Source organism: Sinohyriopsis cumingii, chromosome 7, assembly GCF_028554795.1.
Source record: "Sinohyriopsis cumingii isolate HCF-2022 chromosome 7, ASM2855479v2, whole genome shotgun sequence".
Taxonomy (NCBI): domain Eukaryota; kingdom Metazoa; phylum Mollusca; class Bivalvia; order Unionida; family Unionidae; genus Sinohyriopsis; species Sinohyriopsis cumingii.
Window position 1 is genome coordinate 10010855 of NC_142967.1, and position 14859 is coordinate 10025713.

Here is a 14859-nt window from a genome sequence, read left to right on the forward strand (position 1 = left end):
AGACTTCAAAAGTGATCAATCAAACGTTTAAAACGGGTACATTTTTACAGCAATTTGCAATGTTTCTTTAATTCTATAAAATGTATGAGTAATTTCAGATTTGTGTCCCATTTGTCAACAATGTACCTGACCCCGTTGAAGCTACATTCTAAACTGAATCACCATATGCTATCTTAAACAAAATTTGTTCTCCACGAGTTTTAAATCTAATCTTGATGAATATATCTTGCAAAGTTTAACAGATCTTTAAGTTGTACTATAAATTTACCCAGATAAAAATATGTGCATATACACGCATCAAATACAAACTCTCCATTTTCAAACATCCACTTTTTAACCATCCTGCTGTTAGGGTAGATGCTGATTATTAGGTTAACATCACTGAAAGCAATTAGCAAAACTGCATCTTTTCTGATAATCTGAATACATTTGATGCTTCAAAAGAACACATTCCCCTTGTATTCTCTTGAAAGTTATTTTTCAACACAAATAGCTTTAATAAAACTTTTACCCTGTCCAAATTTTCAAAGAAATATGTATTATCTGTCGACATAAAATTGTAACTTTCATGGTAAACTCATTAGATATTTATTTCGACTTCATATAAGCTGATTATTTCAATGCAAATTAGCATTCGTCCATTATTTATGAATTGTTTAATACTTTCAAAACAGTAGTTTGTGTTTGCATCGCTGCTTTCAGTGGTTTAGTGCTCTTTCGGTACACAAGGCTCGGCATAACAGTAGATAAATATGTGTAATTCGTTACATTTAACCTTTAATCTTATTCATAAATTTCAGCAATACACTATTTTTTCCCTCAGACCTTTACATCGTCCCTTTTGGGGGAGGAGAGGGGAGTGGCGTGTATCTCTTCAGTTAATTGAAATTGAATACCCACAGGAAAAGTGTTTATCACTTTTTTTCAGCGAACTGAGACGGTTGTCGCCATCGGTTTCGTGCGTTAAATCAGCCGGGATATCTCTGACTCACTCCAGAATACAAGACGACTCCAGAGATTGAATGTCCACCACGGCTTTACGTGCCCGTAATCTGAAGTTATGCAGACCCCTACCTTGGCACTGATTTCATGTACATAATCCCGTCTACTCAGGAAATTCAGCTCATTTACATTGTTAAATTTGAAAATACATCAACGAGACAAAACATATGTGCCAGTTATCTAAGATATAAAGTTTCTAATCTACTGTTCTTGCCACATTTAATTCAAGATGTACATTATTTTAATATTCTTCAGCATTATTTGAGAGTTGAGAAAAATTTGATACTGTAAAGTTTTCTAATTCGATTTGTGAACTATGTTTGTTTAATGTTTGAATCTAAATATAAAAAAGCACAAATAGCATTTTCGAGTGTCTGATTATTGGCAAACAGTATAGCACTCATGCTTACTAGTGTCACGGATATATATGGGTTCCAAGGGTTGTCATCGCCTGGGGCGGATGTGGGAGATAAGCACCCACTTTCCTTGGAAATCTCCCAGTGGCTTGCGTCTGATAGAGCCTCTAACAACCAAATCCAGCTACAGGCCTTCTCGAGTGTCGGAACCTGTTTAAACTGACTGGACAAGGGATGACAGGCGAGTTTCTGGGGTCTCAAATCCAGATGCTTCGGGCAGATGGGGCTCGTTAACCTTGGGTGGTCGCCCATCTAGGAGAAGATAAACTCCGATTTTAAGCCTTCGCTGCCTTGCGACTATACCCTCTCATGGGAAAGGCTAAGGGAGAAAATCCCAACAGAAAATCCGGAGACGGAGTCCCTAAGGCGACTTGGCATTGCTTTCATATATAAATATGAGGGGTATTTAGGATGCTTAAATTAATCAAGACAAAATTACCACCTAGATCTCCCCGATCGCCACACGTTAACTGTGCATGATTAAATTCCCACGTTTTTTTTACATATTCGCGAGAGAGAGAGAGAGAGAGAGGGGAGAAAGATCAAGTAAGACTCGAATAATTCTTTCTCAAGATATTTGAAAACTGGACAAGATTGAAATTATTCGATTGGTTTTAAAAATTTGTTTTACAATAAGCATAATTGCAAGACAGTTTATTACATAGTAAAGCATATTTATTTGATGTAACCACAGACTATCCCAGTCACGTATGTTCGAGATCCATTCGGATACCTTCGGCATTGTGCCATTTTCGCCACATGACGACAAACCGTCATGGAGTCCAGCAATGTTATAATAAGTATCTCCTATAAAAATAATGGTATAGTTAACATAATATGCAAAACAGTCAAGCCATGACACTGGTTCAAGTTCCCTTTTTTAAGACGTCTAAATGTACCTCAATCAATTTAAAAATGCAATTCTGGTTTAACAGCCTAACCAGTGTACAGTGAACAGATAATCGTCTTAATTCTATGCTAATATTCATTGTTTATCCCATGTGTGTTGAATATACTATGTTTCCAAATCTCGCATCAGACATTCAATCGGTCAGGCTTGCGAGATTCTCGTGATGTTATAATCAGAGTAGACAGATTTACAGTGAATCCAAATTGCACATGTGACGACTAATACAAGCTTTGTTCTAATGGCTTTTCGTTCTGTAACCTTTGACCTAAATGTACAATCTTATGTTTCATATCCGAGCTTCCAGTTGGATCGGACGTGTACGGGATTATGTACGGTACGTAAGGCTAACTCGTCTTCTTTACGTCCAAATTCAGTATAAATACACAAAAAGCCCGTTCAAAAATCAGCCTGTTCACATAAAACAAACTGTGTCAGACATTATTTAAATAACTACTTGTAAAAATGTAATACATAAATCAGACTGTGTTACATAATGCCTATGGAGTAAATAAGCTACAATGTTTAATGTCTTGCTTTTATACTGAAATATCCTATTAATGGGACATCAGTTATCACTTGGACTTTATTTATATTTGTAACTTTGTGCTCCTGTCGATCCAGCTCTGGTACCTGTAAGATAATTATGTCAATTAGTTTAAGATACTTTCCTAGACAACATAAAATAATTGAATATGATCAAAGCTATATAAATATCATGTATAATAGTATAAACATGTCATAAAAGCACATTATGCAATATGGCAAGCCTTCAGTGTGTTATTTTAGTAAGACTCATTATATATTGAAAAAGTAGGATTGTTCTTTTCACAGGCATGAAATGTATACGATCGAGGAAATGAAATCCGAATGTTCAATTGGTTTTACAATTATTTTTAACGATTGGCAGGTGTAAAGTTTACATCTATATAAAAAAATTTAAGTACGTTTTCTTAATTTATTTACATATGAATGTTGAAAAGCTAATTAGGGACATGTTTTGAATATAATTAGTCCTCTCAGTACTAGTATACGTCCATTTAAATACTTGTCCTTAAAATAAGAAAAAAGAACATGTTCCGGCAAGGTTGTTTGTTAACTTTTGAAAGACTGACATACAAGGACAGATCAATAAATAGAAAGAAACGCATACAAAATCGCTCATTATATAAGTAGATATACATATGTATTCGTTTACTTTTGTTGTATTCATTGATTTATTCTTACCGCCAGGTCCAAATAATGCCGAATAGCAAGGATTGGTACAATATGGCTTCCCGTCATGCTGTAAAATTAAAAATAATTATCAAAAGTCTATATGACTATACCCCTGGAACGTTACTTCAGAAATTAATTAGCAATGTTTTGCAATAAAAAAACAGTTAATAACATGGTACAATCTAATTACTTTTAGTTAGACTACGTCGATAATGCAATTAATTACTTATAGTTAGACTACGTCGATAATGCAATTAATTTTGGTTGACAGTGTAATGTACACTGTAAGAAGAGGGGGAAAGAATTGTATTTACATATTAACTTCTCTCTCTCTCTCTCTCTCCCTCTCTCTCTCTCTCTCTCTCTCTCTCTCTCTCTCTCTATATATATATATATATATATATATATATATATATATATCATTACAGTTATATACTCAATTATTGTTTCACTTTTCTAGAGAAAACGTGGTAATATATAACTTCTGGAGAGTCTTTTGTATAAAAGACTCATTTAACTCAAATTAAATATAAGACTGTGTGAATGAATATATCACTAAAACAGAGACGAAGAATGTGTCGGAAAAGGTTGACATACAGAACCAAAACATTTAGTCTGAGACTTGAGAAAGACTGAAAATTATGTTAAGTAGAAATGCAGACGGATTACAGAGGATTTGACAAAGGAATAATTAGACAGCGTATTTCATATACGATATCAAAATGTTGTTGTTGTTGTTGTGGGGTTTAACGCCATTTTTCAGCACACGATAGGCTAGTATTAATGGTGGAGGAAGAACCCGGGAAAACCCCGGGAAGAACCACCGACCCACGAGAAGCTACTGGCAAGCTTTCTCACATACCCACACTGGCCGAATCCTAGACTCGAACCCACGCAGACAGAGGTGAGATGGCAGTGATCCGTAACGAAAAGCGCTTTAGACCACTCGGCCACTCGGGGCCCCATATCAAAATGTACTCGAACAAACTTGCAAGCACAAACTGATACAAAAGTTTAGTGAAGAATGAATCTAGAACAAAAACAGACGAAACTGGGACAATCAACAAGGAACAATAACTGAAACACATGGACGCATGTATGTCACATATACCTCTGAGTGACTTCCTGCAGTTAGGGTCTTCTTACATTTCTCACATTTCAAGCATGGCCTGTGCCAATCTTTGCCCATAGACGTCACTTTCTCAGCTGAAAAAAATAATAATTCAACTCAATTTTTTGTCTCCAGCTGCATGTTTAATTGATAAAATTTGAAAACTCTGCACATTCAGATATGATAGGATTTTAATTGTTCATAACATTCCACAATAGCATATAATTTGTACTATTGAGATTGGGATGTGCCTGGACCAACGATTACACACGTGTGCTTTGTGTGTGAAATTTCGCTGTACCAGATTTTCACATATTTTATAGTTTGCAGTATATACAACTTGGAGTGCATTCTTTGCGTACGTGAATTCATTTATAATACACTTTGTGTCTAACTTAGTTTAGATTTTGCCTTTCAGCAATAATATGACATGAAAATAAACCGATGAGTCAACAGAATTAAGTATTAATGAAAACACGTTAATAACAAGATCTTAGGTTGCTGACAGTACAGCCCCGACTTTAAAGCGTCAGTGTCGTGTCATGTTACAAAATCAAGGAGAAATAGGCATGTTTTATTATATTACACAATCAGAGAGCAATGGACAGCATTATCTCTCTCTCTCTCTCTCTCTCATGCGCTTAAAAATGTTTTTTTTTTTTAAAAAAAACCAACATGAAACCACTTTACCTTTATGCACGTTTCCCAATGGCTGTACATATATACTAAACCTACTTTAAAAGGATATAACCTTTTTCACAATGATGCGTGTTTTATATAAAACTAAGCTCATTCGTAATATCGATATTACAGCATTGATATAAGTTCATTACCTTAATGGGGGACTCTTATTATTCATTAATTAACAGGTATTATGCGCTGGAATATTCCCATTTCTTGACATTAAACTCGTATTCAGGTCGTCACGCTGTAACTAAGCTGGTTCACGGTTTAAAAAAAAAACAAAAACGACAACCTCGTTCCTCATCGAAGAAACAAAAAAACAAATTTTTTTATTTTATTTCATTTCACTTCCACCCAAAGAAACTGTTTTACTTCATAAGTTGCACAAAAAGCCGAATACATCACTTGGACAAAGTCGCAGCGGTGCCATAGGAACGTCATAAGCTAGCAAAACATTAAATTAAAGAACTGTTTTTCAGTTATACAAAGCAGTAGGAATAACACTGCATACCAAAATTACTGCAACACTTTAAACATTTCACTTATCGTGGACAAAAGTGTCGAAAAACCAAAGAGCGTGTCAATAAAACATAATGCCGGTGGTTCTTTTTTTGTGGAGCCTCTGGGGTCGAGATGTATATTACTCAAGGCACAAATCGTCTTTAGCTTGAACAAACCATAAAAACAAATATGCCATCTTCATATATATATATATATATATATATATATATATATATATATATATATATATATATATATATATATATATTATGTGTGTGTGTGTGTGCTACTGACAAAGGAAGTAGCTCGTATCAGCATAACTACCTAAGATATCTATCTACCTTGGCCGTTATTTACGTTTCTAGTACAACTGTGTGGTACAGGAAAAAAGTACATTTTACAATCGTCCGCCGCATCGCTGTGTTGTCGTGCACCTGCTTGAGATGGTAATAAATGCAAAATATACAGATGGTATTGGGGGTTTTCTCGTAAGTATATACGAGATGGTAAAAATTTAAAATGTATACGTGGTCTTGGGGTGGTCTTGCAGCATTACACGAGATGGTAAAACTGAAAAATTTACAAGCAATCTCGTACTGTCGTATACATATATCTGCTGCTAGTGATATAGATATGTACATACATGTCACAGGAGGTTAAAGTAACCCTACATAGGTTCTTGTGGTCTTGTTGTACCCCCGTAATGGAATGGCAACAATTTAAACATAAAATTGGCCTTGGGATGTTCCTTTACCTATATACAAGAAGACAAAATTTAAGATGTAAATATCGCCTCAAGATGTTCCCCTAAACAAGATGGCAGTAATTAAGGCGTACAAATGAACTTGAGATGCTTTCGTACCCCCTTATACGAGATGTCAATGATTTAAAATTCACAAGTGGCATTGGGATGTTCCAGCACCCTTATACGATATGTCAATAATCAAAAATGTACAATTGGCCTTGGGATGTTCTGATACCCTTATACGAAATGGAAATAAATGAAAACCCAAACGTGGACTTGTTTTGATTTGAAACCTCCTGAAACGAGATGGTCTTATTGTAAAGGTTAAATGGTCTCACTGTAAAAGTAATAAGATTGTCTCACTGTAAAAGTAATAAGATAGTCTCACTGTAAAAGTAATAAGATGGTCTCACTGTAAAAGTAATAAGATGGTCTCACTGTAAAAGTAATAAGATGGTCTAACTATAAAAGTTAAATGGTCTCACTGTAAAAGTAATAAGATGATCTCACTGTAAAAGTTAAATGGTCTCACTGTAAAAGTAATAAGATGGTCTCAATGTAAAAATAAAAAGATGGTCTCATTGTAAAAGTAATAAGATGGTCTCACTGTAAAAGTAATAAGATGGTCTCACTGTAAAAGTAATAAGATAGTCTCACTGTAAAAGTTAAATGGTCTCACTGTAAAAGTAATAAGATGATCTCACTGTAGAAGTTAAATGGTCTCACTGTAAAAGTAATAAGATGGTCTCATTGTAAAAGTAATAAGATGGTCTCACTATAAAAGCAAAATGTGCGTTTGTGCTCCTACATCCCTATTAATTACAATACATGTAAATTTAATGCAGCCGAATAATATTTACTGTCAACGTTACCGAGGTGATGACCTTGATAGACCCACTGCAATTTTGGTAATTACCAATAAACGCATAACTACTGATTTATAATATCGTTCCAAAACTGCACAGTTATCCAACTTCATTGATTTATCGACCTTGCACGAGTGAAATCAGTATATGTCATATGGTCATAAACCTTTCTTGAATGGTCACAAATTCGAACTGAATAGTCATAAACGCGTATTGAATGGTCACAAATTCGAACTGAATAGTCATAAACGCGTATTGAATGTCTTAACATGATAATACTTCTTGCAACAAAAAAAAATGATTCCGCAAAAAACCTTACCATGGATTAACGATGTCTTATCGAACAATTATTAAATCAACAGAAAAACTTACCATGGATCAACGACGTCTTGTCGAACATTTTTCAAATCAATAGAAAACCTTACCATGAATCAAAGATGTCTCATCGAACAGTTTTCAAATCAACAGAAAACATTACCATGGATCAACGATGTCTTGTCGAACAATTATTAAATCAACAGAAAAACTTACCATGGATCAACGATGTCTTATCGAACATTTTTCAAAGCAATAGAAAACCTTACCATGGATCAAAGATGTCTCATCGAACAGTTTTCAAATCAACAGAAAACACTGCCATATACCTTGTCGAACATTTATCAAATCAACAAAAAACCTTATCATAGATCAACGAAGTCTTGTCGAACATTTATCATATCAACAAAAATAAACTTATCATAGATCAACGAAGTCTTGTCGAACATTTATCAAATCAACAGAAAAACGTACCGTGGATCAACGATGTCTTGTTGAACAACTATCAAATCAACAATGTGTTCAATAAACGCGAATGTCCAACACTTTACCTGAAAACAAGCATAATCGTAAAACATAACAAAAGTGTCACGGCCATGCAAGCTTTCAAGTTCATCATTATTCTTATATCGAGATTTAAAATCTCATATAGAATAAAATGGTTCTTACGTTAGTAACTTCTCTTGAAGGATACAGTGACTCGTACTTTTTGACACCTGGGTACAGGTAACAATGGTTATTACTTTAGTGATATCTGAGTGTGGGATAAAATGAATCGTACTTTTTGACACCTGAGTACAGGTAACAATGATTATTACTTTAGTGATATCTGAGTTTAGGATAAAATGAGTCGTACTTTTTGACACCTGAGTACAGGTAACAATGATTATTACTTTAGTGATATCTGAGTGTAGGATAAAATGAGTCGTACTTTTTGACACCTGAGTACAGGTAACAATGATTATTACTTTAGTGATATCTGAGTGTAGGATAAAACGAGTCGTACTTTTTGACACCTGAGTACAGGTAACAATGATTATTACTTTAGTGATATCTGAGTGTAGGATAAAATGAGTCGTACTTTTTGACACCTGAGTACAGGTAACAATGATTATTACTTTAGTGATATCTGAGTGTAGGATAAAATGAGTCGTACTTTTTGACACCTGAGTACAGGTAACAATGATTATTACTTTAGTGATATCTGAGTGTATGATAAAATGAGTCGTACTTTTTGACACCTGAGTACAGGTAACAATGATTATTACTTTAGTGATATCTGAGTGTAGGATAAAATGATTCGTCCTTTTTGACACTTGAGTACAGGTAACAATGATTATTACTTTAGTGATATCTGAGTGTAGCATAAAATGAGTCGTACTTTTTGACACCTGAGTACAGGTAACAATGATTATTACTTTAGTGATCTCTGAGTGTAGGATAAAATAAGTCGTACTTTTTGACACCTGAGTACAGGTAACAATGGTTCTTAATTTAGTTATGTCTGAGTTTAGGATAAAATGATTCGTACTTTTTGACACCTGAGTACAGGTAACAATAGTTCTTAATTTAGTTATGTCTGAGTTTAGGATAAAATGAGTAGTACTATAGTGATATCTTAGTTTAGGTACAATGGCTCTTACTTTATTCGTACTATATTGATATCTGAGTCGAGGATAAAATGGATTCTACTTTCGCAATGTTTGAGTGTGAAGTCTATACATTTTATTCAAGTCTCGTTAAATTTCAATATATTAGTTGTTCATAATGCTTCCAGAATGGGATATATCTGTTCCTGTAAAATGTGTGAACAGAAATGGAAGGTTCTTGTAATGATATTACTAAAAAATGCAATATAGCATATACCACTGTCCAAGTTAGCTTCGGGCAAATAAACACAGAAAATTAGTTTGATTCGACAACTACGTGAATGGCTAATTTTGAGCGTAATTCCTTGCAATGCAATATGAAAATAGTTTCATTCATTAACAGCTTCAGATGTTTGTAATTTGTAGCGTGGTCTATACTCATATTGCGTACAACATACATGTAAATCTCATCACTTCTTGCTTTAGGTGAATGCAGTCATGAACGCATTATAGAAGTTACGCTTAAGTTCACATGTTATATCTCTTCCTACAAGTAATCAATATTCTCGTTGAATTTTAAACTCTGCATGAACATAATCTCCCTTTTCTATTCCTTTTTTACACTATAATAACGCCACGGGTGGGCTTGTGGTTAAATGGTTGTTCCTTTTCAGTGCCAGACACTTGAATTGCTTGATACAAACACTGAAGATAGGGTAAGCATCTCCTCGGTTTTAGACATCAGCATTTCATGATAGCTATATGCATTTGACCCATCGATATTTCCGATGTAATACAAACTGTCAATACACATTTAAAATTAACTCTGGCAATCATAAGCGTGATTGTATTCAGGGCCGTCTTAACAACATTGTAGGCTCTGGGCAAAGTAATGCACTGGGGCACCCTACCGGCCCTACCCACCCACAGGAATTCAGCTAGATGTCACTATTTTTTAAAATTGGGAAACGTGCTTCCCACTGCACTTTTAAAGCAAATTAAATTGCCAAAAGATCTTTTAATATTCATTAACAATATGGGCAGCATGATGCCCCAAGAAGCGTGAGGCCCTGGGTAACTGCCCAGTGTGCCCATGCCTGAAGACGGCAATGATTGTATTAGTGTGTATCCTTACGTGTGTGCGTGTGTTATTTTAAACATGGAAAATAATCCGTTTGTTCTTTTGAAAACCCTCTGGTATCTTTAAGGTTTAACTGCACGACTGACATCAAGATGAATGTATACAGATAACCAATACAAGGCCATTTAAAGCTGTAACGCTATTACAACTGTTGGGTAAACGTGAAAGGTAAAGCCTATCCCCAGGTCTACCTGATACTTCAGTGACTAGATGAACTTGCAAAACAATATGGAAAATATTTACAGGTTAATGCCAACTGACAGGATCTTAACACAAAATAGATTTAGTAAAGACAGAATCTATTTGTGGACACACACAACAATTAAACGAAAAGCCCTTAATCCCGATTGTTGCGCATTGATGCAAGTACTACTCAAAATAATTCTTCGTCTGGTGCAAACTGCACTGAACCAACTGGACGTCAAATAAATTAGACACAAATATCTGCTCATGTGCAACGAATGCGTTATATTAGCAAGTCAGAAGCCTTACTTTGACTTTCTAAGCGGAAGGTATCGTGTACATGTTAGACATGTAGCACTCTCTCTCTCTCTCTCTCTTAATAAAAAATTGTGAAACAGGCAAAAAAAAACAATAAAAAAAAAAAAAACGGAAACCAATTTTTTTGACACGAGAGTGTTGAGTAGTCCCCATTCATATTCGGGGCTCGGTGGGGTGTTTGACGCGAAAAAAAAAAACAGTCTATTCATTACCGGGTATGCATGATGTATGCCTTCATAGGAATACACTTTATTTTATTATTTTTTTGTACAGAGTGAAGAAAAGAAAGTTTGTGTACCTCTTTACTGAAATTAAATAAACTCAGTGCAGTAAAGCACATTAAAATAATTACAGTAAAACGTATAATAGCCCTTTTTAAAGTGTGACAAAAGAGTATTCACTGCCAGTTGAAAACTTGACAGTCTAGGTACAAAGTATACTGTAAAATCACTAGTCATTACAGCATTTTTATCTGCATCTACTGAGAATGGTGTATTTGCTGAGCTGTTCATGTACACACTCAAGTCTCATCTATTGTGTACTCTCATAAAACTGAAGTGAACTTCTTAATAAACTGAGTCATGTAGGAATACTCCCTCTTAAATAAACACGCCTTCATTTTATGATAACGTCTAAGGAATTTCCTTTCAAAGGTCACGACAGCGATTCACTAAACTGATAGTCAAAAAAAAAATCGGGAAAACAACATTATTTATAATGGCAATCTGCAATACCCATTTACATTAACCTTTATACACAGGTCAATGCTCATGTTCGTGCGTGTGGGCGTGTGCCTGGTTAAGAAAAGATAATAATTTAATTCGAGCATACAAGAGTCGAGTACAAACAAAGTCAATATGGTTTTAAATTTACACCCTGCACATTCACTCCACCCTCACACCATTTATGACAGTGTTGTGCGCAAAGGTAGAAGTACCTATTTAATTACAGATCAGTTTGTGTGGATGGGATTACGAGTGTAACATTAAGACGTATTAATTAAAATGTAGAGATAGCGAACACAGTCCACGATTGGTGCATGTAAAAAACTGGGCTGCATAAGAAAATGTTAGATCTTGATTCAGTTGAAAACGACAAAAAGGAACACGAAGACAAAGTGCATGGGGGAAAATTGTGTACTTCATAAAATACTTTTAAAGTTGCAGATAATTTTAAAATTAAGAGAAAATGCATTTAAATATGTTTCCATTATAAAATGATTGCACACTAACTGACCAGCTAGTGGAACAACCTACTTATGTGTAATGTACTATGTTAAGGACTGAAGAATCGTAAAAACATAGGTCAAGAGGGTTTCTCTGTAGATTCAAAACATTTAGTTATACCTGAATTATTTTAAACACGTTTTCAAACACAGAACAACATTTTTCAATACCTTTCTTTAAAAAATTTCCTTAAAAATATTTAAGGCATTCTAAAATGCATATTTTCATTAGTAGGTTTTGTATATGACTGCCAACATGTATTATTGACAGATTTGTTTTTTATTAATGATTCTGCAAATAACACTATTATAAAACGATAATAAACACTGTCCGAAAAACGGACTGCGCCAGCTCGTACTGCCTTAGTGTCTGTTTAAGGGCCATTCCCTCTTTATCATAAAGACTAATGATGCACAACCTCCATATTTACTTCCCTACGATCATATATATATATATATATATATATATATATATATATATATATATATATATATATCAGCAGATCGTGCTCATTTATTTTCTCATTACTCTGGTATAAACCCAACGAATATGCTTCGTTTAAATAATTCGTGTCATGTATTGGGTAATTTTGTCTGCCCTTGCTGCAAATGACAACGAGAAAACGACGCATTGTCTGAGAAATGAGAAAAGTAGACATTTGAAAATATAAAGATCATTTTAAATATTCAAAACAGTTGGTAACCAGGCCCTTATCTAGGAAAGATCGTGTACCACAACTTTTTCTCTTGTTTAGGGTTTGACTGAAGGACTAGGACCCTACTCCCAAGGAAGACCCGTAGACCGGTCCTAATTTTGTTTCGTCAATTCCGCTATTTGCGTTCTATGTCACAGAAGAATGCGTGTCATTTATGTACCGTGTATACAGGAAATTTTAATATAGATAGAGTGGTCGATAAATCCAGGCTTGTTTTCCTACTTCTTCCGTGCCCAAGAGTATTGTTAATGGAATAAAAGATACGACCACATATATACATAATGCACTATACTCGTAGTGGATCGATCGTATCTTTATGGAACATTGATGCAATGAAATGTTAGTAATTCATTTTCACAGTAATGTCTGACTGGTCCGGCGCTATATATTCAAGATATAGTCATGCAGCTTGCTACTTGTATATATAAATACTTACGAATTTATGATCGTTGCCTGCGGGCGACGCCATCTTTGCCCAAATATGTTGTTATATTACAGCAAAAAATCGCATTATAACTAAATCCCCAGAAATAAACATCACAGGAGTAAGAACACAGAAAAGGCGAGAGAGTTAATAACAGACGAGCAAGCATAATTTATATACGTAGAACTTTATTCTAAAACAAAATTTAATTCTGGATGATTCCTTTTCGACAAGTTTTACCACGTTTAACATTTAATTGCAAGCAGGTAATTGCTTTAGTGCGGAAAATGATGTAGTACCAAGATTTAGCCAGCTCGTGTTGAAATCACACTAATCGTATTATCTACTGCTACGGTAGAATTCTAGTTGACAAAGCAACATAACTAGCGGTAATTTACCAGTACCTATTTTACTCAGAAAATCTTACTTACCAAAGTATACTTCTTTGTTGCAGCTTGGACACTTTGGCATCGTGTCTGTCTATTAGATACTGAGCAGCAGGAATCGGGTGGATATGAAACTCAGATACCGCCTACTAGTCGAATGAGGACATACAGGGCGTTGTCTATACAGTTTCATTTGCACACGGCACGTGTATTTATACATGTCACACACTGTTGCTTGTAATCTAGGCTTGTCGCTGGGCAGGAAATTGAATTTTGATTTGTGACAGCTGAATAAGAAGTAACGTGAAGGAAGATAAATTATTCATATCAAATATAGCATGGATTTTCGTCCTTAGGCACCACATTCTCTTGGATAACGCTATTGACACAGTGATGAAATAGAGGGTCATGACCTATCTTACAATACGTAACGACTGAGAGGTAGAGAGAGAGAGAGGGCATGTATAGACAAACGAGAGAGAACTTAAGGAGATTAAGGCTAAGGAGATTAATTAGTAATACATCTTATGAATAATCTGTGGGGGTGGGGCAGCGGCCCTTTTTCGTGTGAGGAAAATGTGTGTGTGTGTGTGATATGGACTTCAACGTAGCTTTAACACTCTTTCAGTCATATCGCTACGATGTGTGTGCATTGTCACGGTTTATAGTGATGTCTAGTACTGAGGCTTCGTGCCGCAGACATGTAGGATGATGTCCCATTCAGTCACATTATCCTGCCATTCAGTCACATTATCCTGCCACCAAACCGACCAGTACTAACACTAACCTCTTAATGCTGAGCACCTAGCGAGGCAGCTGTTAATACCATTTTTTAATAAGTCTTTTTATGATTCGGTCGGGGTTCGAACCCGTGACCTCCCGCATCTGAGGCGGACGCTCTAACCACTAGACCAACGGAGCGGTCATGATGAAAATAAGCAATGTCCAACGTGATCCTGCTGCAACAAAATAAGAAATCGCAACTTAATTTATCATGTAACATATTAAATGAAATACCTTAGTAGTAGAGAAAAATGTGGGTTTTGGCTCACCTACTACACTGGCTGGTCTAGCTGAGTGAAGAATCTCATATAACTCTACCACTGGTGTAA

General features: G+C 35.2%; 1 protein-coding gene across 1 annotated transcript; it reads right to left on the bottom strand.

The window, feature by feature from the left end:
* Positions 1 to 2057: 2057 nt before the first annotated feature.
* Positions 2058 to 13955, bottom strand: LOC149794722 (cysteine-rich protein 1-like). Its single transcript, XM_089964336.1, has 4 exons — positions 13793 to 13955; positions 4655 to 4749; positions 3553 to 3610; positions 2058 to 2958 (listed from the first exon to the last, which is right to left on the bottom strand). Exons 1-4 carry the CDS (start codon positions 13830 to 13832, stop codon positions 2912 to 2914), a joined length of 240 nt encoding a protein of 79 aa, XP_089820462.1. The 5' UTR covers positions 13833 to 13955; the 3' UTR covers positions 2058 to 2911.
* Positions 13956 to 14859: the final 904 nt, after the last annotated feature.

Bases quoted from the DNA above. Each gene is read 5' to 3' on its own strand.
- LOC149794722 (XM_089964336.1), bottom strand. From the start codon at position 13,832: ATGCCAAAGTGTCCAAGCTGCAACAAAGAAGTATACTTTG. The intron at 4,750-13,792 runs GTAAGTAAGATT...TATTTTTTTCAG, and splicing joins CAACAAAGAAGTATACTTTG to CTGAGAAAGTGACGTCTATG. The intron at 3,611-4,654 runs GTATATGTGACA...TTAATTTTACAG, and splicing joins CTGCAGGAAGTCACTCAGAG to CATGACGGGAAGCCATATTG.